Raw genomic sequence first — 24,272 nt, forward strand, 5'->3', positions numbered from 1 at the left:
TTATCTAAATTGAAATGTCTAATTGAAAATAGCAAGTAACATAAGAGTAATCATGGGATTTAAATAGAAATGGTGCTGCATCTGATGTGCTAAACCACTGTTACCTTTGTAGCATGGTCGTGTTTCAACCTAGTAGCAAACAGGGCATGGCTACTGGACCAGTGAGTTATGACAACACGATAGTGTGCTCTCGGGCTGCTTATCTATAGGCTAGCAAACCAAAAAACTAGCAGTTTGAAACATTTTCTGTTCTGTTTCAGAAAAGTGCTGATTTTCCACCCAAATGTTTAAATGCTAGATGCTAACAGCAAAAAAAGAGAAGATGCTAACATAGGCTGTTGAGTCTTGTTTTTCGAAAGTAGCAGCTTTGTGAGTTGCTGCACCCATTGCATTTTGGTCAGTTTTTTCTGCGTTATCTGAAGAATAAACTTAATGGCATGAAAGGCATAATCCGTAGGGGGACATTCACTGGCTGATCCTGTGACAGGATGCAAGCAGGGAGCCCTACCCTGAAGGCCGCCCTTCCGAGTCCAGCCCCAGAGTGTGACCGCTGAATTAACTCCTCCTGATGGGATTATGGGGGGAGGAGGGGAGGAGAAGGGAATGTTAAAAGTAATTAACACCGGGATTCAGCTTCTGTGAAGTGTCTCTTTAAGCTGCCATGAAACTGAACTGAGGTGTGCAGGATTTGCCTAGCAGAGTTCATTCCATCACTGAATACTGCTGAACTACCCTTGTATAGAAGAGCAAATGAGTGATTTCAAATTAAAATGGCATGCAGAAATGGTGTGTGTTTGTATGTGTATATATATATATATATATATAAAAATAATACATATTGTTTCTTATAGAGGATGCTGCTCGCTGTTTCTCCACTTTCTTCATAGTCAGTTAAAAATGCTAGCTGTTCATTATAATTTGCAATGTCTAGAAGTTAGTTCAATGTATGTGGAATCTGGTTTCCCATGAAGATTAGTTAAGGCGTAGTAATACAGCTTCTTACAGCTATTTGAGTCAGAGAATGAGATCCTGAAAAAAGCTGTGTGCACACAGAGCTCTGAGGTTGGGATTAGTTCTTTTAATTCTTTTGTCAATTGCAGAAGATTCATCATCTATTTACAAAAAGTTGTAAAAGAGTTATTATTTGTATCACAAGTGTAGCTTCCGGAGAGTGCTAAGGCATAGATGTACATGATTGCTGCCATGTACCAAAGAAACAAAATTCAGTTTCCAGTTAATGTGACAGACTCCTAAAAACTGCTAAAAGAGATTTTATTTTTTTTAAATCAACATCGAAACTCAGTAGCAGATGTATCAGGCCAAAACTGCAATCGATTTAAAATCCTCATGTTCAACTTCTTCAGAGGAATGATCATCCAAGACTTTGTTCTTGCCAATACACACTCACTGATGTACTGGAGTTTCCACTTGAAACCACTGATGTATAAAGGTAGGCAGCTGTTTGCCAACTAAGAACTTAATAATAGCAGTAAGAATTTCAGCGAAGAACTTAATAATAGCAGTAAGAATTTCAGCGTGGCATTTTAGCCTTATCTCTGAATCAGCTTTTGTAATTTCTAACCAAAACAGTATGTCTGGCCACAGCCTGTTTGTTTTCACACCTGTAGTTAAACCTGGCCCCTGCCATAACCCCAGGTAGCCCTTTGAGGTCGTTGAGTGCCTCTGGCATGATGTCTTGCCAGCAGGTGCTTGGGTGCAGGACAGGGCCTGGCTGTTCATGGGAACTCAGTATCTGTTGCACTCAGCTTTTCAAAGCTTAGGAAATTATGGTCATGTTTTCACACGCACCTCAATTTCCGCAGGGCACCTGCTTGGTGGCGACCCGGACAGCTCTGTTGAGACGGCTCCAGAAGAGACAGAAGTGCAAGACTTGGAATCATCTGATGAGGCCGATAAGATGAGCAAGGTGAGAAATTTTCATTTTCACATGACACGGAGTGAAAGCACAGTAGACTCACAGCTGATGTGCTGACTTCACACAATTAGAGCATCTTTTCTGGGAAAATGTTGATCTTACTTTTAAGGTGTTTACAGATGATACTGAATGTAACAAATTACAGCTTTGATTATGGCACATCACTACCTGTTGAGAAAGGCTTGTGCCCCTTTTCCTTACAGTGGTAAAAAGCAGGCATGGTTCTCATCTTCAGTATCTTGTGATAATGTTTCCACATATTTTTTGAATGGGCTGGCTTATCATCTCCTTTCTCCAGAGCAGGTCAGTTGAACCAAAAAATCAGATGGATTATTACAATTTCTTATTCTTTCTTGATTTCAAGGCATGGGAAGCATGTAAGTTATAATATTTCCTTAAATCAATAGCATAGTGCACATGCTAGTTTTTAAATGCAAACTAATTATATCCAATCTACCTTAAATTGAAGCAAAACTCCAATTATAGCTAAGAGGCTGTGCAAATGGATTGCTAATTGCCACCTATTAAGGGATGGATTTTGCTGTGGTTGGAGTTTGCACTAGCTCTGGTCCTGGGGAGCTTCACACAAAGTTATCTGTGATGGTTAGTGGCTTTTGAGGCAGAATCAAGTAAGATTATTTTAAAGGCACTGATTGCTTTTAAGTCTTTGTTGCATAAGTGATGTTGAGAGTTTACAGCTAATTTTCTACAGAATACGTGTTCTAAGGAGTATCAGTTCTCACTGAATTTGTGTTTATGTACAGGTGTGGTTTTTCTCAGCACTTGTTTTAGCTAAAATGTGTCATAGTGAGTCCTGAACTGGTCTCTGTACTGTTCTATTTGCTTATTGTAGTGAAAGGAAGGAAAAGACCCTGGCCTCTTGTTTCCTGATCTCTTATGTCACGCTAGCCTGTAGTTTTGTCTTTGATAGCCAGACAGTGGAAGTCAGATAAGAGAAAACATTCCTATACATGAAATATATGTGGAGCTTGCATGCAAAGAAGGTGATTACTCTTGCAATTTGTTTCCAGGTTTTCTTACGGAACCTTTTCTTGTAAGTACAAAGAATTTCTTTTTGAGAAAGTGGAATTGTTTGTTGATACTCTTGGATTTTTAACTGTGAATGCATGGGATTTTCATGTGTTCTGAAAAGTCTTTTCTGTTAAGCACTGAAGCTGTGGAAGAGCACTAAGTAGAACATGTAGCTAGTCGGGGAATAGATATTCTTGCTGTGTTTTCTGTAGCTTTCTATTTCTGAACTATGTAAGAGGCTGCGGGGTTCCATTTTGCATCCTGCCTCCTGGATCTTCAGAGCTATAATTGCCTAAAGCAAGGCATAAGGATTATGTGATTAGCCTAGTGGCTCAGCAGATTTAGTTAAACTGAGAAGTATGTGTTAGCAGCTCTAATGCTTAATATTCATACAATGGAAGAGTAACTCATAAGTCTAATAAGCCCCAGTTCCAGGGAGAGGAAAATCTATCTTTCCATAAGTGAAATGTTAGTGTCGCATTATTTGCTTTTAAAATTCAGAAATGCCTTGTGTTGTTTGTACGATGTAGAGGAGAATAAGGTATTTACTTCTTCATGTTTTGTTTGTTATGGGACAGAACGCTTGAAACTGTTTTCTGTGGAAGAAGCATATGTGTACCTGTAGTGTGTGTGCATGTGCGTGTGTGTGTGTGTATGTATGTATATATATATATATATATATATATATATATATAGTGTGCCCATCTTGGCAGACTCGTGAATGCCTCTGTCCCTTTCCATGTAGAACAACTCTGTGCTCTGTGGCGCTCTTTGTGGTTCTTCTCTAACTAAAGCTGTAGGAATCCTTGAATTATTTTGCTACACTTGTCAAGAATTCCAGTAAATGGCAGAGGGGAGGATGTCATTGCTTTGAATACTAATTCTTTAATACAATAACAAAAAAATCCACAAGACTAAGAAACTTTTCAAAATTAAATTGATGAAGGTTTGCTTAATCCCTTTGCTTTTCCGTGTGCTTGGGAAAGCCGATCTGCATGGGGGGTAATGAGTCTTTCTGTAACACCACACGTTGCTCCATGGAAAATCGCCATCCTGCTGGTACTGTGAGGGGGAAAAGCAAAGGTGTTTTCCTGTCCATGCATTGCCACACCTTTCCATGCTGCTAGGATTATGGAGCAGAAGATCAGGCTGATGTCCTCCATTCTATCTTACCCAGGTTGTTTTTGTACATGGGAACTGAAATGTTCCTATACGCTGCCGTTACTAACACAACTTCCAGTCTATCCCTCAGATGGAGGCATTAAGGGGAGACTTTCTGATTCTTTCTCTTGCTTATTTACCGCTCTTCTTGGTAAAAGCAGGGCAGGAGGACTCTTAGCCATTCACTGCGGGGACAACAGAGGAAATCCAGTTTAACTGCACTGGAGCCTACCAGCTAAATGCAAAGTTCCCTTTCTTGCAGCGCAGATGCAGCATTAGCAGCCAAAGATCTGAAAATAGCATTTGGGTTGCTTTTTGCCTTGCAATGGCATGATTCTGAAACAGGACTTAATCCTGCGAACGCCACTGCTCTGCACCTTCACAGTGGTCTGCTGATGCCTGTGGAGCTCTGCTGAGGAGGAGAGCTCTGAGGAAATTTCCCAGTTCCCTGGCCAGCAGAGTGAATCTAGATGAGAGTTAATAATTCATGGGAAAAGGAGAGGAATGTAGCGCTGCGACTGTCCTTCATGTGTTCCTGTAGCTTGGGTAGACTTTTTATGAAGGTAAGTTGTGTGCGATCCTACCAAAAGCCAGACCTGGGTCCTTTTTGACTTATCGGTAACTATATCACGTAGGTGATTGATGGATATGTAACAAAGGAGATATTTGGATGTGTCTTTTCTCCTCCTCCTCCTCCTCCTCCTCCTCCCTTCCAGCTGTCCCTTTCCCTTCCCCCACCCCAGCATGTGTGCACGTGGGTGTGTGTTTGCTTAGTAGTGGTGCATTTGTTTTTTAATCCATAGAAGCCTCCAAGCTGTTGATGGGGTGAAAGATTGAAGGGTACACCAGTAGCTTTGAGGATCCTTCCCTCTTCAGAAAATCCTGTCTTCTCTATATCCTTAAGAACTGATCTATGAGGAAAGACTGCAAAAATATGGAATTTACTTCTGCCTTGCTATCCTCAAAGGAATCATTATAATAATAAGCAAAAAAACAGGATGACGGTAAAACTGTTCTGATAAAATACTAGAAACCCATTTCCAAAGTGGGTGGAGGCGTTTGCATTGCGGTGCTGTGGGACAGCTGTTGCTCTCTGAATTTGCTCCCGATCTAATTTCACGATGCCTTCCCTGTGTCAAGTAGCTCTTAGGTTTAAATCTGCATAAACAGTAATGAGCAGGTATGCTTTCTGGGTGTGACTTTTTTCCTTTAAGTGATGCAGCTGACTCCTAATTTTCCCTGCTCTCCCCATTTTATGTGGGAGCCAAGCCTGAAGAGGAGGAGAGAACTGGGAGGGAGAATTGTGGGGGGAAAAGAAAGCGTGATCACTGCCACCTCTTCAGACTTGTTTTTAATCTAGCATGTGAGTTCAAGTTTTAGGCTGTTCATGAAATCTAGATGGTGACTAGTCTCCATTGAGAGACTAGTCAGTCTCTGATCAGTCTCTAACACAGCGTATCCTTCCTACTAGAGCAATTTCTTAAATAGTTACTTGCCTCTGTGGTGACCTGACTGTTTGGGCCCTTCAATTAGCCTAGAATAAATTGAGGTTCAAAGGAGGTACCCTGAAGACAGATTATATGAATAGGTGCTTAATGTTGCAGGTTACCAAAAGCTAAGGTACGGGTTATATTACATCACAAGATCAGTCTTTATGCGTGTTATTTCCTATAATGGACCGAGTCCTTTGAATTTGACTGGGAATGTGTTTTTTAGAGCTGTAATCAATTAAAATACTACAGGACACTTATTTCTCCTTGTTTCTAATTTAAGACATCTGCCTTTTGAAATTAAAGTTATTTACCTTGCAGCGCTTGTGCTTAGGGGATCATGCTGTAATGGTGTGTGTGTGTACATGCTTATATCATTTAGAGGTATCTTTTCAAAGAAAACAGGACTTCTCTCTGTGGCATTATTCAAAACCAGAATTAAATCTCAAAACCTTCAATGTGTTGCAATGGATGTGAAAGGATTAAAATAGGGATTTGAGGGGGTAGGTTTTCCAGTAACAGAACTGTTTTTTTAAAAGATCTTTTAATTCTGTGCTTCTGTCCCTTCAGATATTTAATATTCTTATGCAGTGCTGTTTGTAGCCAATCGGCTCATGCTCAGCCACAGGCAATAGGCATTTATATTCCAGGGCTGCCTTCACCTCTCCTTTTCTGCATTTCAGCCTTTCTGCTGAAGTTTTCATCTTAATGATTCCATGAAGAGCAGCGTTAAATTCTCAGCTTTAACTCATAGTCAGTTCTTAATTCCAGTTGATGTAGAGAGCGAACCAGGCCTATGGCAAATGACACATGAGGAAAGGCTTTGCTTAGAGAAATATGGTCACTGCCCTTTCTTATTAAAATGCAGCAGTCTTCTGTGTTGTGTGTCAAGTAAGCAGCATGGAATATTTGTCTGGAGTGGGAAAGCATTTCAAATCAGCTGAATATGTGGAGAACTGGGATTTTTCTCATAGCCGAGCTTGAAAACGCTGAATGACAGTTCTCACAATACTGCCTTTCCAGCGATGTCGGCTCTTTGGAGAGTTAACCGTAAACTCAAGAGCGAAAGCGATGTGAGATCCAGCGACTCTCTGTACCGTATGCTGTATTTGGTGAGCAGATCTGCTGTGCAGTGTGACTAGTCTAAGTAATTAGCAGTTAAATGGATTTTCATGCTGTTTTAATTTTAAGGTTATAAATTTGAGACTAAGCTGTAATGTATATAGCCAGTAGAGGCTCTTTGTTATTGTGCAATGTCATTAACAATCCGGGTAATACGTGAAAGGATGCAATTTGCCTGAATTTTGTTTGGGAGATCAGTAATGCTTAGAATTTGCTGCCTGTTGTAGAACACAGGTGTTGTATGCTGTTTAAGAAGACATTCTGTCTGACGCCCAGGCACCTATATATATATTTTTTAAGGTGAATGCCAGAGGAAATTGCAGTCCACTTTCTCAGAGCTATAGGGCAGGCAGCCAGAACTGCCCACAGTGGGCAACATGAACTACTTGACAGTTTTAAGGAAGTGCTCCTGCCTGGGAAGGACGTGAGCTTAGCTCCTCTGCTGACCCCCTGCCGAGAAGGGATTAATGCACCTGGAAAGTAAATTTCATTTTACAGCCCAGTTGTGCAAGCACTTCGTCGCATTTTAAGGTTGCTAGATGGGATTGCTTGCAGAATTGTGCCTAAAGTGTGATGCAGTAATTCTCCTAGAGAAATCCCAGCTCAGTGCTATTGTTTTAGCAGCTGGCAAACAGAGCTGATACTGGGAGATAAAGGGATTTGGTTGTATTCCGGACCTTCCATATTCTATCCACTTTCGCTAGGAAAATGGTGGCAGAGACACTTCTGTTAATGCTGTTTGAGAGTTTTAAGCAAAACAGTTGTATTCTGAACCTCACTGGGTGCAATATGCATCTACCTGGTCTGTCTAGCAATTCATTTTAAGTACATATGAGGTAGAAGGTAGAAAAGACTACATTTGGGAACAAAACAGACAGTTTGTTCAAAGAGCAAGCAGGAACAGGCTTGTGCATGTTAATGTGCTTGAGACTTTTTGTCTCTCTGAAGAGTAGCAGGTGAATGACACTTGTGGGGAAATATTTAAAAGATGTGAGGAGCAGAAGTGGCAAAGCAGAACTTAAAGGTGTTGTTAGCTGGAACTGGGTATGGGTGAAGTCAATGAGCATTTTGTAAAGTATGCATATGTGGAGATAAGGCTTTTAAGTCTTCGAGGCTTCCTTTTTGGAGTATGGGTGTAACTACTCCTTAAGGGCAGACTGTGTGCCAGTATGACAGTTATTCAATTTTTAGATACTTGTTAGTGTTTACCTAGTGTTTCACATTCTATATGGATTTTTCCCACCTTTCTTTGGGTGACCCATCTTTCCCTGTAACATATTGCAAGTGAACACCCAGCATGGTGAGCTGTTTGCAGGGTATCAAGCATGAACTGTTTAAAACACTGTATATGGAATCAAACTCTAAAAATAAACAATGTTTTTATATGTTTTAACTATTCTTAATTGTGCCTTTCGCCCTTGTAAGAATGTGCAGCTGCTTATGCCTTCCTCAAATATTCTTTCAAGAAATGTTCTTTGTGAAGCTAAATGTTCCCGAGGAAAACCCTACCCATTCGGGGTCTCTGCAGGCTCAGATTAACTTCTGTTAACTGTCAGTTCTTTGTCCCTTGCTACCAGAGCAGGTAACTTCATGTTTTCCCCCCCACACTGAGGCCAGGCTTTCACCTCCTGCACTCTGTGGATTTGGGGCTGTTGGGATCAAGACCAAGCTTGTTGAAACCTAATGTAAACGTAACCAAAGGGTTTGGGTATACTTCGTGATTAAGAGTACTGCAAGCACAGGAGGAATCTTGGTGAGAAATAAAAGGAATCACTTTGACTAATAAATCCAGCTCTTGGTGAAATGTACCACTATCTGAAGCTGAATTAGTTAGAAATGGACTCACTGGGGTTTTTGTTTGTTTTGAGGGAGATGGAGGAGGGGAAGGGTTCCCCCCCCCCCCAACTTACCACACTTTTTTCCTTTCTACTTGATCTGAAGTTGCATCTCAGATGCTGAAGATGAATATTCTAACTGTAATAAATTGTGTCCAAGAGGCATCTTTGTACAGACAGTCAGCTACAGTTAGTTCATAGCTTATACTTGTGACCTAAAGAAAATTATTCCTTGGATAATAAGCATCTTTACTAGTATGCCTTACTGTGGTACACTTAGGTAAGTCTTTACAGCCATAAGGTAGCTTTGCAGAAAGCAACTGTGTTATGGAAGGAAATCTGTTACTTGGCTAAAATAGTTCATGCTCCTCTAGGGCTTCATGGTTGTGAACTGAGAGGAAAATAGCTATGTGTGAGCAGACCGTGCAGCTTAACAAATGCAGAGATTTTCAGCATTGAGTCATTGGAGGTCTGTAGTAGTTCGGGCTCCTCCTGCCGCTGTTGCTACCTGCTGGTGGGTTGGTGCAAGCGAAGGGATCTCTCAGTGCAAATTGTTTTTTTTTTTTTTTTTTTTCTTCTCCTGCATATTCTATGTCAGAACAGGCTAATTTCTGGTAAATTGTTTTAATATGGACTGGAGGGATGCAGAGGCTGTGTTGGTAAGACTCTAAATCTGGATTAAGACACAGTGGCAGGATTAAGCTTGGAAGCTGAGAGAGGTGTGATCAAGTGAAGCTGCTCTTTTCCCTCCTGTGCCCTCTCTGGGCCTCGGGGAGGGAAGAAGATACGGCACTGGGCTGCTTCGGCAACCCTAGAAGCCCGGCGCTGTCGTCACTGACACTAGAGACTGAACCTGCTCAAAAACTTTTCAGTGTAACGAAAGATGCATGATGATCATCTAGCAAGAGGGAGGTGAAGAGAGGATAACTGTCTTTATATATAGACAGCTGATTAAACATTAAAGAACCAGCTAGATGTAGAAGCTCTGAAAACCCTGACTTATGGGGAGGACATTCACCCTTCAAGGCATGCTCCTTTCCCAAGGAGTTCACATTCGAAGCCTGAGGCTTTGGCTCCGCAGATGGCTCTGCTTTGCTTCAAAAATGCTTGAGCAGTTTCTATCTCCACATTGTCTCCTTGGTTGTGTTGACACAGCGGTTCGTGGGACTGTTGCAAACCAGATTAGGGAACTGGCAGAGCGCTGGGGTGTGTGTTTTGTTTGGGCAGTCATTTTTAGTTCCCAGTTCTTGCGCTTTGGGTTTTTCTTTTGTTTTTTTTTTCAATTCTAAGTGCTGGACAAGCCTTTTTTAATTAAAGTTCATGCATATCTGAAACCAGGAATGTTACTGAACAACACTTCAATTAGTTTGTATTGTGTAAATCTCTTTTCTTCCCCTTATCCTCTATCTCTGAGAGGCAGGAGAGACAGATGCGTAAGATGGTGTGTGCAGTTGTGAACTTTGGTGTCTTTCAAAAAGCCCCCAAGCAGCAACTGCTTAACTCCAAAGGCTTCTAAACTCCATCTTTCCTGTAGCACTTACCTAAAGTATTACCTCGGTCTTTCCTCTTCCTTCTTTTTTAAAGAGTACAGAGCAGGTCGCTGCTTTCTGTCGCAGTCTACATGAAATGAATCCTTCTGATTCGAGTGCTCATCCTCAGGAATTCACCGGACCCCAGCTGGCCACCATGAGACAGCTCACAGATGCAGATAAGCTGCGGAAGGTTATTTGTGAACTTCTCGAAACAGAACGCACCTACGTTAAAGTAAGGGGTCTCAATATGTGGTCTCGACCTACTAATATTTCTCCTTCTTCTGGAGAGCTTTGCTAGTCTCTTTTCTACTTCAAAATATATTTTGTGCATGTATCTTTTGCTAATTTACTATTCTAGTGACAGATTGCAGAACTGCATGTAACTTTAACAAGTCGCTGAAATAAGTAGATATGCAAAATTCTTATTCCATCATTTTGGAGTGACTTGACTTGGTTGGTAAGCAGATGAATACTGTTTCATGAGATCTTGCATTGATTTTGTAAGTAAAACTGTGTAAATGTCTTATTTTATTATCTTAAATTCTGTGAAAGCTAACTCTTTTGCCTTATGCATGACAAGGAAATATTCATAGACTAGGTAAACTGTCATCTTTGTCACTTCAATAAATATTTAGAGGCAATTCAAGGAACCACCACAGGAATCTTTTTCTGAATTTTTAGGACCTAAACTGTCTGATGGAGAGATACCTGAAACCTCTACAAAAAGAAACTTTCCTCACACCAGATGAGGTATGTTAGCTGTTGCTTGTCCTTTTGTTAGATATCTTATCTTTCCCCTTCTAAGCTTGACCTTCTTTGCTGAAGGTTATGGAGAAATTCTGAAATTCATTTCTTTTAAAATAATAGATTGAATAGAGTATAAAGGTACTGCTCAATAATGTATAATGTGATTTTTCTGACATTGCACTGATTTACAGTTGAACTGAGAATTACTGAACTTCCAGAAAACACAATTTAGCTGTAAAGTGGTCTTAACAATGATATTTTCAGCAGGTTGCTCTTTTTTCCTTTTATTAGCTGGATGTTCTCTTTGGGAATCTGACTGAAATGGTAGCATTCCAGGTAGAATTCTTAAAAACTCTTGAAGATGGAGTAAGGCTGGTTCCAGACCTGGAAAAGCTTGAAAAAGTTGAGCAATTTAAGGTAATCTCACTGTTTAAATTCTGAATAGACTAACGCTATTAAGTTTTACATAATGATGAACTATATCCCAGAAGTTGTCCTCTAACACTCTTTATCATATTTGTCTGATTACTGTCACTCTTCATGTAAAAACATGTATCTACTTGCACAGTAGATTAATTTGTTAACTAATACTGAATATCCTGCTATGTTTGTAGCTGAAGCTACATTTAGCTGTATAGAGCACTAGAATTTTGTAATCTCATGTGCTTTTAGATGCTATTCTTGCCTTTCTGTCAGATTTCTTGTCTTGAGCTGTAAGGAAAAGCTAGAAATGGAATATTACATAAAACCTTTGTTCTGACAAGTCTAATGCAGTAGTTCAGAAGCCCATTAGGGAAATAATTCCGAACTGTAAATTGAGTTTGGTATTTGGGCTTTTGATGGACAGCAGAACTATATGGCAAGTACTTTCAAGTATCAGCAGCTGTGCATGAAGGATATGTAGAAATATAAACTAAAGGTATATAAACTTAATTTAAAAAATAAAGCAAAATATGAGAACAGTTTAAAACAGACTGGCTGTTTAGTCTATGCTTTGTTATGTCTCCTGTAGTCATGTACTGCATGTATGGCAAATAAATAATACAATGTTTGGTCTTTGAGGAGTTTTACTCTTGCTTTGAGCACTCACCTTGGTAGAGGACAGGATACTGTGATGAATAATTATAATATTTCCGTTGGGCTTGATCTTCAGCTAACAAACATATATCCCTTCAAGAATTAGTGAAAGAAGTTGTCTTTTTGTGTGTGTAGCTTTGCTGTCAGGTGCTCATTTTAAATCGTCATTCGTCATAAACGGTGCCCTCACGTAATTAGAATTTGACTCTTCTTTTGTAAGAAGTGTACCCGTAATCGAGAATGCAGAGATTCCTTTTAGTGGTAGAAGTGTCTGTAATCACCATGTGCTCTGAACTGAAATAGATGAATAAGAAAGAAGCTCATATTCAGGACTCTCTGTCCTGAATTTTTCTACTTCCACCTCTTCCCATAAAAAGTGTATCAATTTCATTGTCAATTCTGTCCTATGGGTATAGTTGTAAAGCAGAGTGCAAAGTGGGACTTTAAGGTTTGGTTTCAGGTCTACTGTGTGCTTCCCTTTGACCATAGCCAAGCTGTGTATTTTTTTTTTTCCCCCAGCTCCGTTTTGTTCCTTAGTGTGTAGTGGAGTGAAGGCTTGTCTGTGGCAGAGGCTTCTTAGGAAAGGCTTTTGTTTGGCCCTTAACCCAAGCTCATTTTCAACAGCAGTAAAGACCTTGCTGTGTATGCACGTTTGTGCAGTGGGATCCTGGTCTTGCTTGCAGCTCCTTAATACCTGGCTTTGTAATGGATCAGATATATACAGTCCTTTCTGTGGCCTCCAGTCGTAAGTTAGAACAGTAGCATCTTAAGCTCAGGCATTTAAATACAGCTCTGGAGCTGTGAATCTAGGTTCATGGTATAGTCAGTGGTTTCTCCAGATGGCCTTAGCTATGCTAACAGTAGGGAGTCCAGGCTGGGTTTAGGCACCAAGGCTGGGTGTGCCTGGTGGTGTGAGAACACTCTTAAAAATGTGATGTCCTGTCATCTGAAAGGTAAATGGAAACCCTCCATCCCACTGTTGCTTCTCTTCTCTTTGCTTATACCTTGGCCACATTATACAGGGTAGGGAGGAAAACATCAGTCTTGTTCTGACTTCTTTCCTGTCAGCCTTTTGAGGAGCTTCTGTACTTGTTGCTTTGATCTTTCTCCGTTGGTGGAGGTCCCCAGTTGGGAAGCACGGTGGGTACTTGTGGCAGCATTCAGAAAAGTCATGCTTGCACAGCCTGCTGTGGAAGACCCCCTTTTAGACAGTCTGACTTCAGCTGACCTGTCGGAAGGGAAAATAACTAACAAGTTTCCATATGTGTTTTATGCTTTTTTTTTTTTTTTTCTCTCCAATCCTAGAAAGTATTGTTTTCCTTGGGTGGATCCTTTCTTTACTATGCTGACCGTTTCAAGCTGTACAGTGCCTTCTGTGCCAGCCACACAAAAGTCCCAAAAGTGCTGGTGAAAGGTAAGAGCCACACGCTGGATAAGCAGATCTGGGTGTGCAGAGAGATACGTGGGAGCGAAGCGTTAGTTTGGGTTGGCTCAGATTGTCCTGGTGGGTGGTGAGACGTGGTCACTGCGAGGCAGACCATGCAAGGCAAGTTGTGATGGAGGAGTGGGAGTGTGCATACCTGGCTGCTCTCCAGGAGTCTTTGTAGCATTAGGAGAGTAAGTCCAGCTGGCCTGAAAGGTTCACAGAGAGCCCAGTGCCATAAGTGTTCTTAGACCACCATCAATGTAGCGATACCCAAGGAACTCGATATGAAAGGTGATTGACCTCACATGTAGTTCCCTCCATTTACTTTATTCTCCTATGATACCTCCAGTTTCTGTTCGGTAATACGAGGCATAGAAAGTTTTCATAAATGGGCAATGTGGCATGTGTTAATGGGTCACTTTCCACTTGGGAACCAAAAGTGGTGATAGTTATATTGGCCTCTCGTTCCTCTTAGTGTTTGTGCTCTGAATACATGCTGGTAGCAATCCCACTGAAGCTCCAATAAATTTGGTTGAATGCTGACAGCCATTAGGAATGGATCAGCCTGGGAGGATGTTTTATGGAAGCTGTCTAAATATTTTAATTTCACTGTGCTTTTTCTCTCTTCTCTTCCTCCTCTCTCCTCTGTTCCAATTTGCTTGAGAAGTTTCCATGTCAAAATTTCTAGCAGAGCTTCGTTTGCTGAGGTGGAGATAAATGAACTGTGGTTTGGCCTATAAATGCTCATGGGCCTCCTTGCCTTGGAATGTGTTTTCTCCCCTCCCCACCATCACCACCCCATGAAAGTGTAAATTTCTTGGAGTTAGCACTGCTTCATGCAATTCACTTTTGGCCAGGATGCTAAATAAACAAACGGTTCCAGTTCTAGGATTAATGCCATTAAGGGGGAGCTCTTATTCTTCAAAGAACATCTAGATATCAGACAATCAAAAAACCCCACCTTTTTTTTGCTATTATTACTTGTAAACTCTTATTTACCATGCTGCAAAGAAAAGTTGGCAGCTCCGTGGAATCCATGAATAAATGATTTGTTGCTAGTCACATTCATGCTTTCTGCTGGCATCAGCTTCTTTGACCTTAACATTAAGGCTATGGACTAGGTAATTCTGGTTGTTTTGTTTTGCTTTTTCATTGCTGACTGTATTTATAAATGAAAGAGGTATGTGCTTGAATTATGGCACAAACAGAACTTCAAATTTGATTTCAGAGATAAATCTCTTAAAAAGCCTGGGAGTGTTTCAAGTGTAATTGGTGTCTTCAGCTGTGGTGCAGGTGGCTTTTGGTTTTAAACAGAAGTTGCTTTACTGAAAGCAGGTGACTATCTGCAGAAAAACCACCCAACCTCACCAGGGGACATGGCTCTAATAAAAGCAATTGTGTGGAATTGTTTTTGCACTGAACAACTTGTATGTCTAAAGATGCCTTCTTCTCCATACTCACCTCCCCAACAAATTCATGTTCTAGTAGGGGGAGCAACAGAGAAATTGGGTGTGTGGTTGTTGTGGGTTTTTTTTGGGGGGGGGGGAGGGGAGAGGGTGTGGAATTTGATAGCAGTCAGGTGGAAAAGATGATGAACAGCAGTCAGATGGAAAAGCCCAGTCTGACTGAGCTCTTAAAATGTGGTGTAGTACCAAAAGTTTACTGTTTCCTGCCTCCTTACTAGCTCTTGATTTTGTTGTTGTTTAGTATTGCATTTTAAGGTTTATTAAGATAAAAATACCCAAAACATGCCTGTCTGTCTAGTACTATGAGTTCTTATAAATATCCACTATGACCCTTTCCTTTAAGAAAACAGATGATTAAAAGGATTTATGCAACTCTAAAATAGTTTCAAGGACAGAAATACTGTGGGTAGTTAAAAACAGTACATGTTTTTATGGTATGCAGGTGCCTGATGTTAAATCATAAATAGTGTCTATGTGGCAAAGTGACAGCAACTCAAAACCTGAAGGGCATAAATCTAATACTGTGGATCTGATAAATCTGCACTTCCTCACAAAATGTCTCTGGATAAATGAATTTCAAGCTGGAAAAGTCACTTTATCAGGGCAGCTGTTACTATTTCTGATTTATTCCATTGCTTCATTTTAATCTTCTAGCTAAGACAGACACTGCTTTCAAGGCATTTCTGGATGCTCAGAATCCTAGACGGCAACACTCCTCCACGCTGGAGTCTTACCTCATCAAACCCATCCAGCGAATACTGAAATATCCTCTCCTGCTGAAGGAGCTCTTTGCTCTGACTGATGTAGACAGTGAAGAGCACTATCACCTTGATGGTAAGGACCTAACCTGTGCCTCTCTTGCCTGTTTAACCTTTGATCTGGAACTCTCCTCCTGCCTCTTCCTCTCAGGGGCTTAAAAATACTTTTTGTCTTTTTCCCTTTCTCTCTCTCTTCTAGTGGCCATAAAAACAATGAACAAAGTTGCCAGCCACATTAATGAAATGCAGAAAATCCATGAAGAGTATGGTGCGGTGTTTGACCAACTCATAGCAGAGCAAACAGGGGAGAAAAAGGAGGTAACAGATTGTCAAATTTAAGAGAACAAGGCTGCTATTTTGGAGTCTGTAGTGTGAACATTACATTTTGTGAATGTTAAATTATATCAAATATTTACCTTTCATGCTGTCTTGTTTGAGTGAGTTCTGGTACAAACAGATAAATCCTAGTTCAATCCAAAAACTGCTTCTCCAACTACAGTTCAGTGAGTGGAACAAATGTATAGAAGCAATGAGTTCATTCACCTTGAATGTTGCGCTTGGGTCAAAATCCCAGCCAAACTTGCAGTTTCCCTTTTTTGATGTCCATATCTCAGCTCTGCTGGTTCTGCATAAATAATCTTGCTCCACCAGCCTGAGCAGACTGACATGCTGAGGCAAGTCTGTACTTAGTTCTCTAATCACTTTAAATAGACCACAATGTGAGATCCAGTGTGTGAGAAGCTGCCATTACCATTTTGGAAAGTGTGTTAGTTGGCTTGATGTATGAGAGGCCTGGGCTTTGGTCTAGGTCCCATATAGCACATACTGAAATGCATGAAGTTTGAGTGTGGCTCAGTCTTGGGTGTGCATCTCAGACACCTGTGGATGGTGTCTTAAAGGTTCAAGTTGAGGCCTGGACTCACCATTTGCTGATGAAACATTGGCCTGTGAGTCCAGCAGTGTAGTGAAGGGGAGCGGTGGGTTGAAAGGGGGCAATGAGAAAGAGGTGGAGACACGTTGAAGCAGAGTGCTAAAGGACTGATGAGAGCAGTGATGTGGGTGAACATTGGAGAGACATGACCATGTGAAGAAATGATAGTGGGATTTTGCCAGCAATCAGCATAAAGATCAAATGTAAGAGGCGTTGGGCAAATACAAGACAAAGGTGGTCTGGGCTGTGCAGAGTCAGGGAAGCTTTGGGTGTGAGAGTTGGATAGCAGCAGTGGGGGGAAGCATGCGGTGGGTAGATGGCAGAGACCAGGGCTGGTGTTGGCAAGCAGGGCTGGAGAGAGTGTATCAGGACTTCTGTTTAGAGAGCAGTTGTCATTTGGTGTTAATTTGGGAGTGGATGCAGTAAACGCATTCCTTAGTGTTGCTCTTGTGTTTATTGGGGAGAACTCAAGTTGTTGTGCTGATGCTATCTGTGGTGTCCTTTGACAAATGTCAGACTTCACGGAGTGGAGGGTGGAAGAATAGTGTAAAATGTCACCCAGACTGGGGATAGCCCTTGCTTTGTCACCTTAGGAGACCAGAGGTCAAAGTAAAAGATCTGGTCGCTGCAGCGATCGTTGGTCTGCGTCTCCCAACAGTTGACACAATCACCTTTCTTAGTCCATGTCCAGCAATGTGGCTTCCACAGACGAGCCTTTGGACAGAATCAAGAGCCATGGCCGCTATGGAGGGGCCATGCTTTGACCTCTTCACCAAGAGCTATCTCTGAATGTTACCCCAAACTGAGTGTGTGTGATTGTAGGGGGATGCTTCAAGTGGTCAAACAAAATAGCAAGGAACTGGTAGGTGGAAAGACAGACAAAAGAACAAAAAAGCCAAGGAAAGCATCTGGTGTTTTTGACAAGTGCTGGCTTCCTACAAAATCATGAGAGCCAGACTCTAAGCTTGACTTGCCCTAATTTATGCCCACCAAATAAGGATTTACATGCAGTGTGCATGTAACAGTCCGCTACAGTCTCTTTGCACACACTTGCAGTCATCTAACTGAATATCTCATTCCAAAAGTTTGCTTGTGTAGTGTGGGGCTTTTTGTTTGTTTGTTTCTGTTAAACTGACACTATCTTTGTGCATGTGTTTGTGATCGGCAGGTTGCAGACCTTTCTATGGGGGACTTGCTCTTGCATAATACAGTGATATGGCTTAATCCTCCTGCTTCACTGGGGAAATGGAAGAAGGAACCTGAGCTGGCAGCATTTGGTTTGTATCTTAGTGTTGCGTGTTTTTTGGTGGTTGTTGTTGTTTTTAATTTCAGATGTGTAAATAAGTGTAGACTATGCCTTAGCAGGTATCGATTGAAAGTAGCTGAGCATTGCCTTCTGCAGTGTTGGCTGGAACTTGAAATGTATTTGTCTCATTGCCGTAAAGTTCAGATTCTGCTCTATATTGATCTAAGTCTGGTGAAAAATTTGGAGATGACTGCTACAGTACTGCAAGACTTGCTTAAGCCCATATCCAAGGCTATAAATTGAGAGCTATAGAGAAAGATATTTGTCTTTGAAAAGATACGTTGCAGTAGGCTGATCCATTCCAAATAACTGTTTCACATGCTGTTGGATGGGGCTGGGGCATGAAAAGGCTTTGTCATTTCTCTCTGTCCCTTTTGCCAGAAAGGATTTGTATATCTAAACTTTAAGAGCTAAACCAGGACTCCTGGCACATTATTTTGGAGTGGCCTGTCTCCTTCTGAGTAGGCTAGCTTGGGCGGACAAACTAGAAGTTGAAACTGCTATTTGCATATATTTCAGGGTCTTTCCACTGCATCAAAGTGTAGTCCATTGGGAAGGCACTTGATGGCTTATATTCGCTAAATCATGTACTTTCAGAATTAAGTGAAGTTATACAGAGTGTGCTAGGTTTTCTTAATTTTGTTTTTAAACTTGCTCATGCACAACCAGGCTTCTACTGTGCTGTTTCCAGAAAGCTATAATGGTTAGGAAGCCAGTTACTTTGATTTTATTTTTGTGTTACACCAAACAGCTTACAAATTAAGAATTTTCCAGCTTTGCTCTTGGTATCTAAAAACTAACTGCTTTTCTGTAGTTGGGAAAGCTCCTGATCATGCCTCAAAGCTGAGTGACCTTATAAAAGCTGCTAGGAATGTGCAGCAACTTTTAATTATTCCAAAAAGCTTTAAATCGGTTTCATAAAATGTCCAAAATTAAGTGTCTAAGCAATCCTAAAACAAAGGGTGCCTTTGAGGCCTGAAGAAAGAGGAAATGAGGAGAACTGGAGTTTTGAAAGCCAAATTCCAACTCCATGTGGATATTATATGGTAAAAAAGGAATCAAATGACACCTCTGCCAGTGTTGCTCGCTTTTTAGTCTGGTATAGACCACTGTGCCACTTATGTGTGGTTCAAATTCTGTCTAAATGCAGTGTCATCTGATGACTGGCTGCATGTAGTTGGATGCTGCTCATATGTCTGAGGTGGACTTAGTTGGGGGGGGGGGGTGTTACAGTTTTTTCTTAATTTTTAGATAGAACTACTGCTGTTTGAATAGCTGTTTAGAGAACTGGTAACTTAAACACTGAAGGTTCGACTTGTTCCTGTGTGCTGAAAGCTGTTGAGGTTGAGTTTTGGGGTGGGGAAAGTATGTAAGAGGATGGGCATGATTCCTCTTGCCTTCTCTTCTTGACTCAGCTGAGGGCTGTCTGAGGAGTTGAATGGCCTGCACGTGTGGGTGTATAGGAGGCTCACTCTTGAACTTTTGACTATATGGCTTTTGTTTTTGACTTTTCTCTAGTGTTCAAAACCGCTGTGGTCCTTGTATATAAGGATGGTTCCAAACAGAAGAAGAAACTTGTAAGTTGCATTAACCGTTTCTGTGGCGATGTTTGTGTAGTTCTGAGACAAAGATTTGCTTCCCATAAAGCTATGGTGCTATTGTGTGCTTTTGTATACAATCCTCATGCTCTGCCACACAAATGAGGATTTAAGTAATACTGAACAGCCTGCTACTCAGCCTGGGAACAGGACTTCACAAGCATTCGTTTAGTTTATCCTTTGCACTCTGCTAGACAATTCATGTTGTCTACCAAATCCATTCCGTGCTGTGGAGTGGACTTTCATGAAACAAGATACCACCTTGAACAAGTCTTTTGTTTGGCTCTTAGATCTGTGTGTATAAATCTAATGTGAGAGCTGACATCTATCAACTTTGTTAATGAAACACAATGCCCCACTTCAGTTCTGGCTATTGATTTCTGTATGTTTAGCATGCCACTGAGCAAGTGCTGGCTGCTCTCAGCCAAATATTTCAGGTGTGCCTGCACTGTGTATCAGTGGATCCTCCTGGAATCTGTGATTAAAAGTTAAAGCTAAGCTTGACACTGAACACAAGCCTAGGTACAATGGGCAACACAGTGTTTAATGTTGCAAAAGCCATTTTGGTTCCTACATATGGCATAAACCAAAAAAGTGTGTGATTTGAAATGCTTGTATGGTTGTCTTATAACATGAACTGGTCACAAAATAACTTTAGAGTGACTAAAGCAAAACAAATGCATGTTCATGGGTATATGTAAATTTATAGGAGAGAATGCAATGTTAGTCTTAAATGATTTTTGGAAGTATTGATAAGAGTGGATTGGTCTCGTGATGGCTTTTCTCTAGAATTTAACAAGACCTTCATAGATGGGCACTACAGTGACACTGGTTCACAAGATGTTTTAGTTGGGGGGGAAATTTTGAACAACTCCCTAACTGGACATTCCCAGTGCAGAGCAGAGGGGATTCTTATGTCTGGATTTCTGAGGTATCTTGTTTCCTGACAATATTTTGAAATTTGTCCAGGGAGGATCGCATAGAGCTTCAATTTATGAAGAGTGGGATCCATTCCGCTTCCGTCACATGATACCTTTAGAAGCATTGCAGGTTCGAGCGTTGGCAAGTGCAGGTAATGTTCTAGCTGCATGAACTTGGCAAAGCTTTTATAATGTCTGGTTTCAGTGCATTCACTGACCGATGTTTGTCCTAAGTATATGCATATGCAGGGAAAGGGTTCCACAACATTAACATCCATAATAGCGCAGGAGAGTAATGAAGGGGTAGAAGCTTCAGCTGTATATTTCTAGCTTGTCAGTACTTTTCTGAGGTCAGTCAGGATTCTGGAAAAACAGATTGAAGTCATCACTGATTGATTCTCTCTGTTCCTCTTCTGCGGACTAGAAGGAAATCTTGCAGCTGTGAGACAATAGAGCTAGTGAATTTTTGTTCTTGCACTTGATGGCTCCATGTGAAGCTTATTATATTAAAAATCTTGAAATTTTAAAAAATCTTTCTAATGCAGAAAGAATGTAGGAGGTGGCTGTTGGTAGAAGTTACACCTGTGAAATGTGAGAATACTTCATGGAATACCTGAAGAGCTATTGTTCCCCTCCTTTCTTTGGGATTGAGTGAGTGCATATGAAGTACTATTAAATTTTAGGCAGTTTAGGTGTCTGTTGTTTCCCATTTACCCACTGCTGCCTTTTGGCCAGGAGTCAGTATTGTTTGCAGTGTAAGATCTGTTGTCCCAGACTGCCATAAACCTGTTTTTCAGGACTATGAAATAAACTATTCAAACTGAGGTAAAATATGAGAACCTATTGTATGAAGTGCTACTCGCTTTTTCACTTTAGATGCAGAGACCAATTCTGTATGTGAGATTGTCCATGTTAAATCTGAGTCCGAAGGCAGACCGGAAAGAACATTTCACCTCTGCTGTAGGTAAGTGCGTTTTCATTTTTTCCATGGCTGCTGCATCTTTGGATCCTAGCTTGCCTGTTCCTTTCCTCTAGGGCAATTTGGGAACAGCTGGCAGGGGAAGAGGGGAGAAGGTGTTAAAACCCTACTTCTGGCAGGAAGGGTTTCATAAAATGTGTTAAAATAAAAGCATATATTTGATCAGCAGTGTACCTTTGCAGGAATATCCTTATTGCAATTTTCCCTTTACAAATTTACACCCAATTAAACTCCAGCAGTGGATCTTTATGCAAGGTTTTGTGTTCATGTGTCTTGTTCAGCCAGTACCTTTCATGCTAACAAGTTCCAAACCCTGTTCTTAGGGCACTGCCTTTTATCTTAGAAAGAAAACCCTGGTCATTTTTGTTACAGCAGTGGTGGTGGTTGCCCTAACTTGTTCTAGGCTTCAGGTCAGAACTTGGTGCACAAGTTCACCAGAGTCCAGCAGAGCTGATAGTAAGCCAGTTCCCACTACTAGGCAGTAGAGATTGCAGGAGTTTTGCTCTGTGTGTGCTTATGTGAGACAAACTGAGATTTAATTAGCCATCATAGGTCAGCTTGATGTTTATCTGACAAGCTTAAGCATGTGGTTGGTATTGGAGGAAAAGGAAGCCTCAAGAGAGGTAAATGGCTAAATGTTCTTTTAATGAATAATGTATTTGTTTCCTTGGATGTCCATTGCAGTGACTACAGATTCAGCTTTGCTTTGAAAATACTATACTAAATTGAGTCTTATCTGTGGAATGAACATGCCAATTGGTTGGAACTGTCTTAAATTACAGTACTGGTCATTAATTATCTCATTTACAGCAAGCTTGTAGCAATTCCCAAGAGATAACTCTGCCTCATATATTCTTGTCTATATTTCAGTTCTCCAGAACACAGGAAGGACTTTCTGAAGGCTGTGCACTCGATTCTGCGGGATAAACACAGAAGGCAGCTTCTTAAAACCGAAAGTTTACCCTCATCCCAGCAATATGTTCCTTTTGGTGGAAAAAGATTGTGTGCTCTAAAAGGTGCAAGGCCAGCCATGAACAGGGCAGGTACTGTAGGGCTACAGACTTTCAAGATCCCAGTAACCCCAGCACCATTATAGGACATGTGGTGGTGTCTATTACTTGTATATTAGAATTAGCATTCTCTCCTGTATGTGCAAAAGCTGCTGTTTTTCCATGCTTCACCTCCTTGAGAGCCTTAAATTGTCACTATTTACCTTGCTTTGCACTCGAGGCTCAGCTTCAGAGAAGTCCTTCTGGCATGGAAGGAACAAGTAGGATTCCTGTCAATACCGATTGGCTGTGCACATTAATCTGGAAATAGGCTTCAGCTGAACAAAGCAGAAGCCCACTGCATATTTCATAAACAAAAGCATGTACAGAATTTCTGAGCTAACCCTAGCACTTTTTAAACTAAAATACTCATGAAAAATCAGCTCCTCCAAATGACTGGCTTGGTTTGAAGCGACAGCTTTGTATGTCCTCCATTTTAGCCTGTTCAGCTCTATTGCTAAAGGGTGCGTGCTTCTACTTCTCACATGTGAGAGGCATGCACTTGATACTTTTTTTTTTTTTTTGAATGGTCTGTCCTAAACCATGGATTTTCCCTTTCAGTTGACTTCAGGCAAAGCAATGAGAAAATCCCAGGGAAAAGCAGGTTTTCATTTTCAGAACACTAGATGATGGAGGGAAGAAACACTTGCTTCCATCTGAAAAGTACACAGCACTGCTGCGTGTTTTGTTCTGGTCTGATTTTTTGTTTTTTGGATTTTTTTTTTCCTGCTTGTTAGATCCAGCAATGTAGAGAACCAGGCTTTCTGTTCCTCTTCTGTAATGGGCAGGCCAGGCCAATAACATTCGCAGCATGGCTTCTCATTTGAGGTGATGCTAGCCATCTGCCTCAGAGACATTTAAAATCATAAGCATGAGGATTCAGAGGAAGGCCAAAAAGCAACTGTTTTACCCCAGTGCTTCAATCAACCTGTGGGGCTTATCTGCTGTAGATGCCAAACCTTGTTTTAGTTTGGCTCATCAATGCATTTGCATGATGAAATCTGCTGGGGTTAAAATCTCCTCTTAGAGTCCAGACCTCTCAGTATAGTTAAAACTTGCAACTGCTGAGCTGCTGTACTTAATGAATGCTTTGAGGCTCAGGGATATTAAAATGTAACCCCCAAGCTGCTAGAGTTTAATAAAAGCAACCTAAAAGTGCTAAAGTGCTGTTTAGTGGAGGGGGACAAACTGTAACCTCGGAGTTCACCTGCTTACGATGGAGCTACGTGTGTGTGCACGTAAAGCACTGGAATGCCTGCAGGTCCTTCAGCTGTAGGATTCGTCCCCTGCTTTGTCTCACAAGCCTCTTATGAAGATGTTTCAACATGGAAGATATGAATTTGCTAATTGGGCCAGTTGCAAAAGCTAGTAGACCAGCTGGTGCTGAGTAAGAAACTTTTGAAAGCTCTTCTGTTCTTTGAGGGTTTTTTCCTTTCCAGTAGGGATGGTGTGGGGCAGGGAATAGCACAGCCTGGATGAGGAACTTGCTTCCCCATAAAATAACGCAACAAGTCCAGCACCTTCAGTGCCAGGCTAGCTACTTGGAAACCTGTAGTGTTGCTCTTACTGACACAAAGCAGTTTGCCATGTTGAGGTGTAAGGCTAGCTGGGTTTCGCTGTGTACTGACAGCAGGGCACTGCCTGTGAGGAGCTGAGCTGAACAGATGCACTTCGTGCTGGCTGGCTGGCTGCCTACTGCTTAGGAGGAACAGTAATTGTAGCCCATGATCCCAACTGTGGATCTGAGTAGCAGAAACATCTCTTACAGCTGGAGCGAGCCCTGTGCTGAGGAGCCAAGTGAAGCATGACTTGCCCGTAGGGAGGATGCTGAGTGACTGGGTCATTCTTGGGAGTCTGCCTGTTTTGTGCCTAGCCATGTTAAATAAAGGGCGCTTGGAAGACTAACT

General features: G+C 41.3%; 1 protein-coding gene across 1 annotated transcript in view; it reads left to right on the plus strand.

Moving 5' to 3' along the window:
* TIAM1 (TIAM Rac1 associated GEF 1) overlaps positions 1–24,272 on the plus strand; it is an 85,997-nt gene that overhangs the window by 59,248 nt on the left and 2,477 nt on the right. Inside the window, exons 14-25 of the mRNA XM_067299334.1 lie at positions 1,824–1,927; positions 10,161–10,340; positions 10,790–10,858; positions 11,147–11,272; positions 13,238–13,346; positions 15,479–15,658; positions 15,782–15,900; positions 17,682–17,790; positions 19,338–19,396; positions 20,387–20,489; positions 21,214–21,301; positions 22,187–22,359. Of these exons, the coding sequence (XP_067155435.1) occupies positions 1,824–1,927; positions 10,161–10,340; positions 10,790–10,858; positions 11,147–11,272; positions 13,238–13,346; positions 15,479–15,658; positions 15,782–15,900; positions 17,682–17,790; positions 19,338–19,396; positions 20,387–20,489; positions 21,214–21,301; positions 22,187–22,359 (1,419 nt within the window). The remainder of the gene's footprint in view (positions 1–1,823; positions 1,928–10,160; positions 10,341–10,789; positions 10,859–11,146; positions 11,273–13,237; positions 13,347–15,478; positions 15,659–15,781; positions 15,901–17,681; positions 17,791–19,337; positions 19,397–20,386; positions 20,490–21,213; positions 21,302–22,186; positions 22,360–24,272) is intronic.

Source organism: Apteryx mantelli, chromosome 1 (genome assembly GCF_036417845.1).
Source record: "Apteryx mantelli isolate bAptMan1 chromosome 1, bAptMan1.hap1, whole genome shotgun sequence".
NCBI lineage: Eukaryota > Metazoa > Chordata > Aves > Apterygiformes > Apterygidae > Apteryx > Apteryx mantelli.